At 33.5% G+C, this 16,989-nt stretch overlaps 3 protein-coding genes and 1 pseudogene across 5 annotated transcripts; 2 read left to right on the forward strand and 2 right to left on the reverse strand.

Annotated features, from left to right (window-relative positions):
- LOC110262502 lies at positions 300-11,424 on the forward strand. Of its 2 annotated transcripts, XM_021114198.1 has the most exons (3): positions 301-840; positions 1,616-1,859; positions 11,386-11,424. In XM_021114198.1, the coding sequence occupies exons 1-3, from the start codon at positions 614-616 to the stop codon at positions 11,410-11,412; spliced, it is 498 nt and encodes a 165-aa protein (XP_020969857.1). In that variant the 5' UTR covers positions 301-613; the 3' UTR covers positions 11,413-11,424. The 2 variants fall into 2 exon arrangements, with proteins under 2 accessions (XP_020969856.1, XP_020969857.1); XM_021114197.1 differs by lacking the exon at positions 11,386-11,424 and having other exon boundaries at positions 300-840; positions 1,616-1,981.
- LOC107619869 (serine/threonine-protein kinase/endoribonuclease IRE1a) lies at positions 1,988-5,551 on the forward strand. The gene is made up of 5 exons (XM_021114196.1): positions 1,988-3,397; positions 3,813-3,985; positions 4,302-4,548; positions 4,637-4,940; positions 5,234-5,551. Exons 1-5 carry the CDS (start codon positions 1,998-2,000, stop codon positions 5,375-5,377), a joined length of 2,268 nt encoding a protein of 755 aa, XP_020969855.1. The 5' UTR covers positions 1,988-1,997; the 3' UTR covers positions 5,378-5,551.
- Positions 5,831-11,012, reverse strand: LOC107622549 (glutamate receptor 3.6). Of its 2 annotated transcripts, none has more exons than XM_021114195.1 (9): positions 10,826-11,012; positions 10,534-10,588; positions 10,378-10,417; positions 9,461-9,807; positions 7,901-9,237; positions 7,538-7,815; positions 7,274-7,305; positions 6,776-7,182; positions 5,831-6,528 (listed from the first exon to the last, which is right to left on the reverse strand). In XM_021114195.1, exons 4-9 carry the CDS (start codon positions 9,765-9,767, stop codon positions 6,052-6,054), a joined length of 2,838 nt encoding a protein of 945 aa, XP_020969854.1. In that variant the 5' UTR covers positions 9,768-9,807; positions 10,378-10,417; positions 10,534-10,588; positions 10,826-11,012; the 3' UTR covers positions 5,831-6,051. The 2 variants fall into 2 exon arrangements, with proteins under 2 accessions (XP_020969854.1, XP_016179974.1); XM_016324488.2 differs by having other exon boundaries at positions 10,534-10,586; positions 10,829-11,011.
- The window catches only part of LOC107619870, a 7,611-nt pseudogene continuing 3,412 nt past the window's right edge, over positions 12,791-16,989 (reverse strand).

A 16,989-nucleotide genomic window follows, 5' to 3' on the forward strand; every position in this document is an offset into this window, starting at 1 on the left:
GAAGCTATAATTTACATCTTTTTTTAAAAGATATTTTTCTCTTAAAAAAAATATTTTTTATCTAATAAATAAATAAAAAAGTACTTTTATATCCTTATACCCAAACATAATTGATAGATAAAAAAATCTTTTTGTATAAAATACCCCAACATAAAATTACTTTTACTTTTCCATAAAATCTTTAAAAAAAAGATAACTTAAAACAAATCTTTTTTTTTAAATCTCAACCAAAGAAGTAATCTTTTTTTTAAAATCTCAACCAAAGAAGCTCTAAATATAATTCATTGAAAAGAAGGCGAAATTGTTGGAAAAGTAACCTCTGCTAATTAAGAGAAAAGTGAGTTAGAGAGAAGTCCAAGTTTGAAGTTTGGGGATTAATGGGTTATTGTGAGAGTTGGGGGATCCCAAAACACAAAACAATGCATTAAACAGTTTCAAGGATCATATTCATACGGAACAAGCTTCGAATCTTCCTCTTTGATTCGATGCACCATAAACCCCCCTTCTCGTCAATCATACCAACCCATTAACCCTTCTTCTTCAAAAACATCATCTTTCTTCTTTTTCTGTTCTTATTGTGAAGGAAGAAGCTGTAACTAATAACATTCTCCTCATGAAACCTCTTTATCGTCACATTCTTATCGTTCTCTCTGTTCTCTGTGCTGTCGTTTTGCAATTCTTCGTCACCCTCTTCAGCTCCAATGATGTATCATCACAGCCACTGCCACCGATCTCACGAATCCCTCTTCTCAAACTCCGTCATCATCTACCTCAACAGCAGCAACAACTCAAGGCTCTCCCTTCACCATCTTCTTCACGATCCCTTCTCTCTCTTTCTCCGTGAGTTCATTCCCACCACCGCATCACGTTTTTCTTTCGCAAGTTTACTTCTTTTTCATCTGGGTATATTGTTTTGTATAGTTTCCTATGAAATTTGGTCTGTGATTGGTTGGTGTGATTAAGCTAGATGACACTTTTTGCTTTATGGGCTGTATTTTGTAGTATGATCTGATTATAAGCTGTTTTATGGACTTATTTGAATAGATAAATGTATGTTAATAGCACTAATTTACTTCTTTGTCACCTGGGTATAGATAATTTTGTCTCCTGTATGGGATTTAGCTGATGATTGGTGATTAAGCTAGTTGAGACTTCCTGATTGTGTGTTGTTTGATTGTTAATTCGTTTATGGGCTTATTTGGATAGATAATTATTATATTCTAATGGTACTGCTTTACTTCATTTTCATTTGGGTATACATTATTCTCCTGTATGGAATTTAACTCATGAATGTTGATTAAGTTAGCTGAGACTTTCTGATTGGTATTTATTTTATCATATCTTTAATTGGTTTATAGGCTTATTTGAATAAACAAGTAGATGCTAATGACCCTGACTACAAATGTGTTTGGATTAGCTCTTCTTTTTTAAGACTCAAAAGTCAAAGCTGTTTATAATTTCAAGCACCTGATACAGTTTGCTAAAGAACAATGATTCCTACTTCCTAGGTTTCTTGAACTACTTTATGGTGCTGTAGTGCTGTTTTCAAGTCTTAATAGCATTGTAAGACTAATTGGAGTATTATTATTCCCTTTTTGCCACTTTATTTTGGCAGCAAGCCAACTACAGCACTGGTTGCTGCTTTAGATGGGACTATGTATTTGGTGGACAAACAGGAGAATGGCCCCACAAGAGTGATATGGTCGTTCTCAACGGGATCGCCAATCTACCATTCATATCAAGCTCCTATTCACAAGGATAGCGGTAAAGAAAACAGATCTACACCAAGAATCAGCGGGTCTGTGGAATGCGGGGATGACTGGTCATTGTACATGCATGATAAACACTTTGGTAAAATGGTATTTGGTTTAGTTTACTCTATAATAGTTGAGTCAGTAATTTTTCAAAAGTAAAACTATTTATTTTGTGCTGATTTATGACTCATATCCTGATTTTGACTATTTCTTGAAATTCACCCTATTTATAGAATTATTGTTATGGCAAAATTATGTTTTTCGAGGCCATATGTTGCTCGTACACCTACCTTTTCAGATGATGGAGCAGTTACACTTGGATCCAAGAGAAGCACTTTGTTTGAAGTTGATGCTAAAACCGGAAGGATCATTCAAACCCATAGTATGTCTGATTCTGATAATTCTTCTACATCTTGGAGTGATGACAAGAAGAGTGATACAGATATCCTTATAACAAAGAAAAAGGATCTTGCTAATCCTACGGAGCTGAATTCGCCGGAGTTGCTACTCAAGATATTTAGGACAGATTATTCTCTTCGATCTGTTGGTCCTAGTTCAGGAGTAGTTTTGTGGACTATGACTGTATCCGAATTCGAGGCTGTATTATTATGCCAACATACTTCATTTGATGCCGATGATGAGTATGTTTCTGACAGTGAGCTCGGTTTTGCGATGCCATATCCATGTCAAGAGATCCAACCAGTCTTTCGCTTGCGTAAGAATTTTATACTGGAACCCTCAATCACTGAAAGGTTACCTGGTTCTGATCATGAAAACAGTATGCTTTTGATGCCTGCGTCAGATTTGATGCTTCCTTCACAAGCAAATTTTGAAAAATTAAATGTCGATGATGGTAATATGATGCTTCCTGTGCCAATACCAAATTCTTTGCCTTCCCCGAAACCAAAAATTGTCTATCCAAGCCGAATGCATGAATGGTCAACACCATTACGTTTTATGATGCTTATGGTTTTGGGCTTTGTCCTCTATACTCTAGTGGTTAAAAGTAAAGATACGCCAAAGGATCAAAACCAGTCTGAATCGAAAATTTTGCCTGCTAAGAAAAAGAAGACACGTAAGTCAGGAAAGAACAATGTAGCAGTTGACAAAAAGGAAAAACATCTGTCCTCCGAAGATGAGGATATGCTGATGCGAAAGGATCTCGACGTAGAAGCAGGCGGGTGGATGCAATTTAACCAAATTGACCAAGGTGTTGACGGACGCAGGGTTGGTAAACTGCTTGTGTCAAATAAAGAAATTGCTAAGGGAAGCAATGGCACCATTGTCTTTGAGGGAATATATGAAGGTCGGGCAGTTGCTGTCAAGCGTTTGGTCAAGACTCATCATGATGTAGCATACAAAGAAATCCAAAATCTGATTGTATCTGATCATCACCCAAACATTGTTCGATGGCATGGGGTAGAATATGATCAAGATTTTGTTTACCTTGCTCTGGAACGATGTACATGCAGCTTGGATGATTTTATTCAAATTTATTCGGATATATCAGATAACCCTCTGCTTAGGAAGAACCAAGCTTTCAAGTCTTCTATTAAGGCCCAAATTGATATGGGGAAGGATAATATGCATGGTTTGTGGAAAGCCAATGGCTATCCATCACCTCTATTACTGAAATTGATGAGGTCAGTATTATGCCATCTGAATTTTGCATGTGTTATTACATGGTTTATCCTTATAGAACTTATTTTTTCTTTTTAATCCTTATGAGGATCCTCTTATTTAATTTCTTTTATACAAAAAAATAATAGTAGGTGTTACTTGAAATTACAAGTTACATTTCATCCAACATGGAAAAGAACTTGTCAAATTGTTCCTAGGCAACGTGCAACATTATATAGCAGTGAATAAGATAATATAGATTACTAAATTTGAGGGTCCAATTTAGTTTTAATTGTGGATAATTGTAGTCGATCCGTTTCATTCAAGGTTTAGATAGGTCTTCATTTCTATTTAGAGACAAATGCGTGTGCATTTTCTATGTAGAGTATATTATATATATTCTTATTAACAGTCTTTCAATTCTTTATTGCAACACAGAGATGTCGTTTCTGGGATTGTTCATTTGCATGAACTAGGAATAATACATCGTGATTTGAAACCCCAAAATGTTTTGATAATCAAGGAAAGATCCTTGTGCGCAAAGCTTTCTGATATGGGCATTAGCAAACGCCTCCCTGAAGATATGTCTGCTTTGGGTCATAATGCTACTGGTGAGTACTCGAAAAACAATGAATATTTTCCAACATTTGCCAGTTGAACATCAAATTATGTCTTAGCATAGTTGGAGCTTATCTTAGTTGACGTAGCAATTAGCAATCTTAGGAGTTGCTAATTATTTTGGTCTTAGCCATATATTTTTTATCTACATAAGGATGTCTCAATAAGTTTCCTTTCCTTATTCCCAAAAAGAAATTAAAAGTGGTCTAGAATACTATTCATTCACTTCTTACGTTTTCAGCTAGTGCTACGTGATTTTGTCTATATGATTGAGTTAACAAGTTAATCATTTTTTTTTGCTTAATTTAGGGGCTGGCAGTTCAGGTTGGCAAGCACCAGAACAACTTGGTCAAGGACGCCAAACACGGGCCGTAGATTTATTTAGCTTAGGTTGTGTCCTCTTTTTCTGCATGACTGGGGGGAGACATCCATTTGGAGAACGGCTTGAACGCGATGTTAATATTGTGAAAAACAGAATGGATCTTTTCTTAGTGGAGTTCATTCCTGAAGCAGAAGATCTAGTTTCTAGTTTACTGAACCCTAACCCTGATATAAGGTTGATCCTTCTCATTCATTGGATTTCACTTGTATGTTGTGCTTGTTGCTTCAATTTCATTTTACGGAAGTATTTCCCTTATTTTCAGGCCAAAGGCAATTGAAGTATTGCACCATCCATTTTTTTGGAGTCCAGAAATGAGACTGTCATTTTTACGCGATGCCAGTGATAGAGTGGAACTAGAAGATAGGGAGACTAATTCTGTTCTTCTGAACGCATTAGAACGCATTGCTACAGTCGCATTAGGTGCGAAATGGGACGAAAAGTTGGAACCAGCCTTTCTTACTAACATTGGTCGATATCGACGGTACAAGTATGATAGTGTTCGAGACTTGTTGCGCGTCATGAGGAACAAGCTAAATCATTATAGAGAGTTGCCTCAAGAAATCCAGGTTCTTTCTTGGATTTGCATTTCCTAGACTAAAGCATTATCTTCATTTTAAAATTTGGTTGTGTTTGGTTGGTAACATATTCATTCATCTTAGATATGCTTGGCTTTTACTATGTATTGTTGAAACCATCCTTGTTAACATATACATACTCTTTTTGTTTGATTTTGTCTATCACTGAAAATATTGTATCAATATATTTGGATTCAAATTGTATACCGATATATAAGTCTCGACATAGGATTCGAAATAGTCAAATAGTTCTAAGAACTCATCTATTTTTATTTGCATTTCAGGAACTTGTGGGAACTGTTCCGGAAGGATTCAATGAATACTTTGCAAGCCGATTCCCAAGGCTATTAATCGAAGTGTATAAAGTTATATCCAAGTATTGCAAAGAAGAACAATGTTTTGATAGGTATTTCAAGAACCTTAATTAGTGGCTTCATCTATTCATTTGCCCCTGGTACCTAAAGAATATATGAATTATCAACTAGGCAAAGAATGCTGTTGTACTATTAAGATTACATGTAACATAGTGTATTTATGTTCACAATGGTTAATGTAAATCTAATCCAAAGTTACAGCTTCATAATTGTTATTTCTTTTTAACACCTTGTACAGTTTCATGTTCATGCTGACAAAAGCTGTAACATTTTATCTGATTTCATTATGAATTATGTATTCTATATGAACTATAATCTGGAACAAAAATGGTAGTTTGGCATAAGAAGGTATCACATTACTATTTCTGTCCACTAATAACTCTCACTTTGAAAAATGGTACATTAAAAAGTTTACCTAACTAAATACAATGATTGAACATACCAAATACATTAAATTTTTTAAGAGTAAAGTGACAAATAAACCCGAGAATTTACATTTCGGACAGATTAGTCCTTAAAAGAAAAAAAGTACCAATAAAGTCCTTTAGGATAATAGATGTAGACACACTACCTTTAAATTGGCCCCCGTAATTAGGATAGAAGGTCTTAATTTGAACTAATTTGTCCACATTTTGTTAATCTGTCCGAAATGTAAATCTTTAGGAATTTATTTGTCAGTTTACTCTTTTTTTAATGTACCAGTTCTGTGACCAAAGAAAACAAGTTTGTCATGACTCATTATTAGTACACTCAATTCTCTGAGAAGATGATTCTGAATATCCATTATTGGATGATCCAACCTCACTTGTGCTTTTGAATGATGCCATCTCCGTTTTCCTTCTCTTGGAGCGGCTCTTAACTGTGTCTTCCTTTTCATCTACAAATGTAAGGAAAGTCCTTAGTCGCGACGGCGTGGACTTTAGACCGGACGACGACTTGTCGTCTTCGGTGTAGTGCTTCTTGTATTGCTTCATGGTTTGAATCAGATATACAAAGAGAGCAATCAAACATGCCAAGCCACAGAGTAGGTAGAGACCCCAGAAGCTCCTCAGCTTGAGTCTGTCCACTTCGAGCTTCGCACCTTGCGACAGGCAAGCACTGCGCAAAAGCCATTTGTCGTGGATCCGTTGAAGGTCGCCGTTCTCAGCCAACTCCAAAATGGCTGTTGACAGGTCAACCGCTAATGGCGAGTCTCGTGGAAAGGCCTGACAAAATATTAATGAAAGTGTTAGAAACTGCATAAAGGTAATGTGTCTAAATCTGTTAAGGGTATTTATAGATGCTAAGAGAATCATAATAATAAAGACGTAATATTTTATAATAAATATTCAGATATACTAATTGATCCTAATTATATTCTAACAGAAAGTTAGACAAGAAATAGTGAAATATTAATGATTGAACCAACAATCAAACATTGAAAGGAACACTACTAAGAAGAGAGATACTTACAAATCCCCAACCATTTCTGGTGAACTCTTGACCAACAACGCTGAAATCGCAGCGGCTTGAAAGGAACAGCTCTATGTATGCGCGTTCGTCGACATATGCAGCGATGCCACCTTTATGGGGACCTTTGTCCAGAGCAGTGGCAGATTCTTCTGGTGTTGTTAGAGCTACAAGTCTCGACGCATCGATGCCAATTTCGTTGACTAAATAACCTTTAGTGAAAGAACCCTGCAAGTAGCCAATAGGCTCATTGTTGTTTATCAAACTTTCAATGCCCTTAATTGGTGAAGAAAGTTGTTGCACTGTGAGGATTGAAGTCAAGCTTGCTGTATAACTCGAGTTGATTATGAGAACTACGAATAACCATATAAGCAGCACGAATCGACCGAGAGTGCTCACTGTGTTTTCCCCTACAAAACAATGAAGAGTAATTTGATTAGTTCAGAGAAGTAATAGTTAAACCAGTTGCAATGGAAGCAAGACAAAAGAACTGGCACTTACTATGTGCAAAAAACATGGTTGAGAAACTGAACCTGCCAGATACAAGAAAATCACAAGTTACAAAACTATAGCATTGATATCATTGTTTCATGCATAGATTGCATATGATGAAATTCTAAATGAAAGTTAATTACTATGGAGGTTCTTATAATTTCTTCTCTGTTAGTCCCTATAGTTTAAGAGTATGAAACTAATTCTAAAAAGCTTCATTAGTAAGATGAACAATGAAAGGAAGGGTGTGAGAAAAGGATCACACTTACTTACCACAAAATTGTGGCTACCTGTTTTTTGGGAGGTCCCCTAAAATCATCATTGAGCCTATGCTCTAAAATCCAGACAACAGCACCAACAACTAGGAAGAAGATAGCTGTGACAATCCACATCATTGGTGTAAATGGCATCAAGAATGCCCAAGCATTTGAGTCTGTCTTCTTCACTGATGCTACTACCACTAGACCGGACTCGATGAATGGCTGTGTAAAATCCACCATCTTTGTTCTTTCTGTGGTAATTGTAATGTCACCTACAGCAGCATCAAACACCTGTATAGAAAGAAGGAAACTAGGATCAAAATGGTACCAGAAGAATGTCAAAAACACTAGAGAACTTATTTGGAATGATACTCACACCGGTCGTGATCAGACGGACAAGTTCAGTGTTACTAGGATTGCTGTGACCGTCTCCGTACGAAATAAACTTATAGGGGACAGCATAAGGCAACAAGTTCACTGCAGAAAGAAAGACATCAATGCAGAACCCCTTGAACATATCAGTGCCTTTTACTTGTGAGACGAATTCGCGGTAACTGATCCTTTTTGGTACTCCAATTTTTAGCATCCTTCCATTGTTTGGAAAAACCCAACCGCGAGGTTTCTGTGTTGTGTCCCCTGGCCAAATCACAGATAGTAGCTTTTGACTTGAACTTGAATGTCTAGCCGGCTTTGAATGAAGTTCTTCAGGACTTACAGATGATAGTCCAGAGTGATTAGACCAATAACCAATCCTCTTAGTCCCTGTTCCAACCACATTGATGATTTCATATGCCGGATTTGCAAGGTTTCCATCAGATGTATACTTGAAGTGACCTGTTACACCGGTCATGTTAACCTTGTAGATACTTTTTCGCAGCAGTTTTCCTTCGTTGAATATCTTCACAGCATCAAGATGCATGTTGTCACCATGTATTAGAGATGTCTTTGAATCAGATGAAAAGGTAATGCGGTTCCCTTGTTTAAAAAATGCAGCAAGCGCATGAGCAAGAACATAGACAGTATCATATGCAAAGATAGCATAAGTACTCAATCCAAGGGAGCCATTAGTCCAGTTTTTCCACCTCGAAATGAAAGATCTCTTGAGCTTTGAATCCGGCACATACATTCGCAGCGCAATAACTCCTTGAATGTCATCCATTACACTCAAAGAAAGTGGAGAACTTATATCTATCCCGGTAGACAGAAAAGTTGTGGCTATCCAGACATAACCATTTTCCATCATTCCAAGAGATTTCGCCACATTTAGCACTTTCGGCCCCCAAGTAGTACTTGTGTGAAGGACTATAACCCGCGATTCAGCCAGAGCTACCTGAACAAGCACATCAGTGATCTCCTCCCTGGTTGCCTCAGGACTCATAGGAGCTTTAAACGAGATCTTGCAGCGTCTCTCAGCTAGCTTGTCCCCTAAGGCACCAATTCCATTCCTCCCATGATCATCATCACCATAGACTGCAATAACCTCCCTCCAACCATAATAGTTAACAAGATCTGCTATTGCAGTCATCTGATACATATCATTAAAAGATGTCCGAATGAAGAATGGGAACTGAAGCGAAGAAAGGGTGGGGTCAGTGGCTGTAAACGACAGCAGGGGAACTTGAAGCTCGTTCGCGATGTGAGATATGACATGAGCTGTTGTGGAGGTCTGTGGGCCAATTATGGCCACAGTGTGTGTTGCCATGAGCTGCAATGCTGTTACACATTGGTATTTTATTTAAAAAGTGAATCATAATGTGCAAGAACTGATGAACTTTTGTACAATGCCATTCTGAAATATCTATCACTTTAGAAATTTGGTACATTCATGAGTTAATCTATCTATGTCTAGATACATTAACTCATGAATGTACTAAATTTTCGAAGCTACAGATCGAAGAGAGTAACTTTATATTTGGAATGTCATGAAAGGACCTACCCTCAGCAATGCTCAAGAACCCTCTATATTTGGAATCTTCTTGAAGTGAGAGCTTGAGCTGAGTTTTACCAAGAATTGATGGATCAGAATTTACATCTTTAACCGCGGCTTCTACGGCGATTTTCACAATTTTGCCAACACTTGTATTGAAAGAGAAAAGAACCCCGATATTTACAACATCAGGAATTGTGGTATTATTACTGTGATTATTATTATCAATATCAATATCATCCAAGCCAACCCCATTTGAACAGAACCCATTGGAGAGAAGAACAATCAACACCACAACACCCCAATTTCTAATCATTCTTGGAGTTGCCTATTGGAAATGCCAAATAATGATCACTCTGCTCAACAAACAAGTAAAGAATCATCCCTCAAATAAAATTAGATACTAAGAAAATTTGAAGCTAAAACACATTCTAGAACAAGTGAATTTTGTAATATTAAGCATAAATTGCAGCTTTCAGTTAAAACAACAACAATGTCAAGAACAACTAAGCCTTATCTTATTAGATAGACTCGGTTATATGAATCAAACGACATAATAGTTTCTTGTCATAAATCACATCTACAATTAAACCACTAAGTTCTAGATTTATGTTAATAGTTTAAGCTATTGGATTACCCTCCATTAATTTTTCTATTTATGTTTATAGTCTTTTTCAGAAACTCAAAACAAAAAGGGGTAAATAGATATACAACAAAAATTCCAATACACACATTGACATAGCTCATAAACCGAAGCATAAAGGGGAAATGGAAAGAGGCACAAAGCACATCCACAAGAAACATGAAAAATAAATCAAGCATTAAAGTGCCTCCTATTATCAACAAAAAGCATCAGATTGTAAAGTGAAAACAATATTAATGGAATAAGGCTTTATCCAAAAAAAGGTTAAAAAGAATATATGTACCTGAAGTTTGGTTCAATAAACAGAAGCTGACATATATGTGCTGCAAAATGGTGTAGGAAATTCTTCTGCTTAGCTCCATTTGAGGACAAAGTTATCAACTTTACATAATTACATATACCCCAAAAGAGAGAAAGTGACAAAAATAACAATTTTTACCTGAGAGCATGAGTCTTTCCACTTGAAGTATAGGAAATTACAAAATCTGGGCACTGAAGAAAAGCACTAAGAAATTCAGAAAAATAGAAAAAGGACAGATCTTGAAAGAGAATGATAATGGTGGTGGTGGTGGTGGTGGTGAGAATTATTGATGCTACCAAGCAACCAAAAGAAGAAAAAGAAAAAAAAAATAACAGACTTTATACTTTATAGTAATAGTTGTAGTTGTCTTTGCCTTTGGCTTTTCATAACATAAGGACATCATTATTATTATTATTAACTCAAAAAAGTGTACCTCAACAGCTTTGTGATTGTGTTATGAAGGGTTGATGTAAAGAGAATACTAAATTCCACATTCACTTTGTGAAGATTATTGATATGTCACTATACACACAACAATGAACAAAGGAAGCAACCAAGTTTGAGTTTGATGTGATGTTTCTGAACCCTCTACTTCTTACATAGGACATGACAATAATGAATCAACAACAACACAGGAGAGAGAGAGAGAGAGAGGAAGGTTGATATTCCATGACATGGATGCAATTAGTGTGCACTGTTCACAAGTCTGATGCATTGTTTGATATTATAAAATTGCACATTAAAATAAATATCATAGACATGAAATTAATAAAATACTCAAAAGTATGATACTTTACATTTTTGGCATCTACTTTTGATATAATATAAGAAGAATTTTGAGTGTACTAAATACACCCATATTTTAATAATTTTAATTGCTGATATTAATTATAAAAAATATATATAAAATATATATCCTATAACATTAACATTGCTTTTGCCTTTGCCATTTAGTGCAAAAGGAAAGGTGAAATCCATGTCATGATAGAGAAATTCTCAGATGTAACAATTTTTTGAAAAATTGTGCACCACTCTTTTTCTTGATTTTTCTGGAAAGAAAAATGTGCACCCTACTCATTATTAATTTCTGTTTGAGATTATAGTATTAGAAGGTTATCAGGTGTATCGGGAATATCGGTGTTTCAGTTGTTTTAACCGTTAATTTAAATTATAAAAATATATATAATATATATTAATTAAGATCAACAGTTAAAACAACTGGAACACTGATATTCCCAGTACACCTGATAATTTTCCTATAGTATTATATACACTTGAGTGTTCTTTTCTTGCAATTACATTTTGTCAAGTATTTTTTCTTCTAAATTCCCCTTAAAAATGACTTTCTCTCCTGACTAGTAGATTCATTTCAGTTAGTTGAATTATTAAGAAAAATCCTAAAGTCATAATGTGTTGTTTGAACTTCTAATTTTTTTTAGGGAAAAAAAAAGAAGAAGCAAAAAAAGACATGCATTATAAAGTGGAGTTCTTTCCATCTTGCACATACATTTATTTCAAATTTTCAACCACACTTCAAATCTTCAACTAAAGAGAGATTAAATAGTTAAATCTTTTTTTATTAAGATGTTAATAATATTATTATGTTGATAATTATTTATATGATGATACATCACTACATGAAATGAAGTGAATGATTTAAACATTCGACAAAAAATAAAGGCAATAAACATGTGATAAAAAGTGAATGGTTATGTGGCCCTGGCATCCTCTAATGGAAGCATTAGTGCGAGGTCTTACTCAGCTCCACCATGGAAAGAGACATTTTTCTCCAAAAATTATATATATATATATATATATAACATTTAGATCATTCAATATTAATTAATATTTTTTGTAAATAAAATTAGTTTTTTAGCTCTTATTTTTTTATTAATCTAAAATTTAGTATTTAAAATGTAAAGTGATTATCAATGAAAAGTGAAATTGTAATAGTATTAAGACTGATATTGAAAGAAAGAAAAAGATATATGAAAATAAATATTGTGAACATAAAAATTAAAAAGAAATTTTAAAAATAATTATTACCAATATATTTTAATTTGATTAAATCTTCAGGAAATAAATGACCATTTGTATTCATAAAAGATAAAAATACTGACATATATACTCACCCTAGATCGAAACTAAACTTGTACCTACGCAAGATGTCTTCTATGTGACAAAAGTACCCTACGTGGCACTCTAATCCTCCAAAGACGGCGTATTTTTGTCACACAAAGAGCATCTTAGTTTCAATTTAACGTAGATACATATATCAGTATTTTCGTACAAATAGTCATTTATTCAATCTTCAGAGATAATAAATTATACTTTAATCATTTTAAAATCTCTCAATTTCAGGAGTTTCATAGGGTCTAAGAAATTGAATCTTAATCTATCCAGATACTAAGGATCCTAGATGAGGAAAAAGAATGTACTAAAGTTCTTAGCCTTATTAGCATAGTATAATAATAAGATATAGATCCATATACTAATTAATTAAATCCAATAAACTAAATTCTGACACAAGTTGTTATGAACTCCACATACAATAATATTTAAACATTTTGTGCTTATCACAAACATAAATTTGGCATTATTACATAGTATACATTAAATTATAATAACTAACTCGTCTATGGTTTAGATTTAGATTTGGATAGTTTACATAAAATCTTAAACAATATTGGTACCAAGGTAAGAAAAAGAGTATATTTTGGTGCACGTTGACTTAGAGTATGTTTTGGTACATACACTAAACATTTTGGTCTTATCACAAACATATATTTAGATCATGCATTCTTTAATCATTATTTTTTGAGATGATGGGGTCATTTCAATTCTAACATGGACACTAAGATAGCGTTTGTTTTGAGGTATTGAGACAGAGATTGGAAGACTGAAACTTAATATTATGTTTGTTGGTTTAGAGATTGGTATTAAAATTTTTTGTCTCTGTCCCCAAAATTTCAGTAGGACACAAGGGACTAAAATTTTTAGAGATGGAGACTGAAATTTTAATAATATTTTATACCTAAAATACCTTCATTTCAATTAATTAATTCCAATTTTACCCTTTGTACAAATTAAATTAGAATTTCATTCTTGTTTCAATTTTTGTCTCCCACTTTGCACCAAACAAAATACTAAAATTTATTTCAATCTCTGTCTCTTATTAGGTAGCGTTTGGTGGAGAGACAGAGACGGAAAGACTGAGACTGAGAGACAGAGACTAAGAGACAGGGATTGAAATAAATCTCAGTATTCTGTTTGGTGCAAAATGGGAGACAGGAATTGAAACAAGAATAAAACTCTAATTTAATTTGCACAAAGAGTAAAATTGGAATTAATTAATTGAAATGAAAGTATTTTAGGTATAAAATGTTATTAAAGTTTTAGTTTCCATCTCTAAAAATTTCAGTCCCCTGTGTTCCTACTTTTTGGAGGTACTGAAATACTGAAATTTTAGAGACAGAGACAGAAATTTTAGTACCAGTCTCTGAATTAACAAACACGATACTGAGTCTTAGTCTCTCAGTCTCTGTCTCAGTACCTCAAAACAAACGCTACCTAAGTGAATGGTTATTTTTATTAAGAGTGAGTGGTGTGTGACTGCCAAGTAGCAACGGTGAAATGGGATGATTATTGACAATTAACCATTTGTCATGAATCCTTTGAAGATCACCATTCTCTGATAGTTTTAGAATAGCTGTTGACATGTCAATTGCTAAGGGAGAGTCCCTTGGAAAGGCCTACAAAATTCAAATAAAGTAATCGCTAAGTTGAAGATAGTGAAAATTTAAGTGCAGTTAACTTGATGTGAAATTGATAGCTGAAATTCGTTAAATGATTTGACAAGTTCGACTAAATTATCATCTAACGACTCTCAACTATAAACTTAACTTAAGTTAACTACACTGAATTCCTACCATATCATTTTACCTCAAAAAAGTTGAGTATATTTTAACCGTATTATAAAATTATTTTTTTCAAAAACTTAATTTAATAAGAGAAGATACATTAATGGTTATATTTCTAAAATTCTAATAGCAAAAATCTCGTTTGAGCTTGCATGAATTTTGTATAGTTTTTTTTTTTCTTTTTCTTTATATTATGTTTTTTTTTCGGTTTAATTACTCTGTTAGTCCCTATAATTTTGCGAAATTTAGTTAGGTCCTTATATTTTTTTTTCTTTTAATTGAGTCCTTGCACCAAATTTTTTTTTAATTGAATTCCTACACTTTTTTTTCCTTTTATTTGAGTTTCTACACTAATTTTTATTTTTAGTTGGATTCCTATACAATTAAGCAAATTACTATTAAGAGAGACCTAATTGAAAAAAAAATTGGTACAGAGACCTAATTAAAAAGAAAAAAAGTATAGGGACCTAATTGAAAATTTCGCAAAACTATAGAGACCAATATAGTAATTAAACATTTTTTCTTTTAGGAGATAATAAGGATCGAACTCTAAATCTTTCTATCATGGAGATTCTGATACCATATCATGTAACCACTTTTCTAAAAGTTTAAACCGATAAAAAAAGACACGTAAATAATTATATCTATAATAACCTAATTATTAAAGTTGATTTTAGCATAAGAGAAAAAGATAGAAACACTTACAAAGCCCCATCCCATTTTGGTGAATTCTTGACCAACAATACCAAATTGACATCTAGTTGATAGGAACAATTCCATGTATGCACGCTCAGCTATGATAGCAGCAACACCACCATTGTCTTGTCCATCCTTCAAAGCCTTCTCAAATTCAGATAGAGAATTGAAAGGAACAAGCCTTGATCTATGTATGTTAAACACCTCACTAAGATAATTCTCAGCATATGTGCCACTCATGATACCAATTCGGTCATTGTTGATCACTAAGCTTTCAATTCCTTTCACTGGGGAAGAGAGTTTTTCCACTGTGAGAATTGATGTTAGGCTTGCAGTGTAGCTAGAGCTTAGTATTAGAACCACAAACAACCATATGATTAGGACTAAGCGACCAAGGGTGCTAACGGTTTTCTCTTCTGCATGCAAATGAAAATGTTTTAGTTTCACATTATTGTGTGAAATATCTTTCGAAGAAGCCACTTAGATAAAGATGTCAAAAATGTCTTTTTTTTTTAAGATGTTTTTTAAAAATTAAAATTTAACACATATAATCAATTAAATTGTATTATTTTTTATTAAAAATTAGACTGGACAAATCAGTTTAGCAAAAAAATTAATAAATTAAATTTTGAACCGGTATAAATTAATATTTTTTATAAAAAATTACTATAATATCCCTATTAGGTGAAGTCGACTTCACATGAAGTTGATACCTGAGAGTCGTTGGATGAAAATTTAGTCAAATCAGTCAAATCATTTAACAGTTCTTAGGTATCAACTTCATGTGAAGTCGATTTCACCTGAGTTTTCACCTTAAATAAATTCCATTTTGAAATTTTATTCAAGAATCGGAGGTTAAAATATGAAGAAATTTGGATAAAAATTTAGTCAAATCAGTCAAATCATCTAACGATTCTTAGGTATCAACTTCAGGTGAAGTCGACTTCACCTGAATTTCCACCTTTATTTAATTACCAAATAATAGTCACTAGTTGTCTTCTAATTGGTCCTCTAAAGTCATCATTAAAGGGCCGCTCTAAAATCCACACAACAACTCCAACAATTAGAAAAAGCATTCCTGTGACAAACCACATCATTGGAGTGAATGGTATAAGAAAGGCCCAAGCACTTGATTTCAATTCCTTGATAGGTGCCACAACCACTAACCCTGACTCTATATATGGCTGAGTGAAATCCACTATCTTACTTCTGTTTGTAGTAATAGTAATATCCCCAATAACGGCATCAAAGGCCTACATCCATACAAAAGAAGATTTTTCAATTCAGGAAGAATAACATTCATGTCCCAAAAAAAATAAAAAATTTAATTGATGTATAATAAATTTTAGATAAAACACTTTATTTTTACTATGCAATTTACAATACATAATTATGGTGTATTTTTGCTAAAATAATAATAGCTAACATTTTGGAATTACCTATGATTTTAGTTTTGTGTATTTAGTATTTTTTTATGCAAGTATCAAATTTAATTAATCATGATGTAAAAGAAATAGGTTACATTAAAGAAAAATGACAAAAATGATTGTAAATTTATCAACTTTCTTTTCGTTAATGTCATGAATATAATTGCAGCAGTTACAAACCGCTACAATTATTTTTTAAAACTCTGTGACAGTTTTAAATCGCCACAATTTTAATTTTTAAACCCATTATTGAAATAGCGACGGTTTTAAATCGACACAAATAAAATTATCTATTTTGCGACAGTTATATCTGTGGTTACTGAAAATCACCACAAAAATTAATTCTCACACCCTAAAGAATAAGTGCTGAAAACAGTTGATGAGCCATTTTGTGGCAGCTTTAAACCGCCGTAATTTTCAAAATTAATTGTCGTTATTCGACGCTTATGTTGTAGTATTATGTATGTGAAGCTAGTAATTAAAAATTATTAGATAATAATTTAGTCGAACATATAAAATTATCTAAAAAATTTTAATTATTAATATAAAAA

Source organism: Arachis ipaensis, chromosome B10 (assembly GCF_000816755.2).
Source record: "Arachis ipaensis cultivar K30076 chromosome B10, Araip1.1, whole genome shotgun sequence".
Classification (NCBI taxonomy): Eukaryota; Viridiplantae; Streptophyta; class Magnoliopsida; order Fabales; family Fabaceae; genus Arachis; species Arachis ipaensis.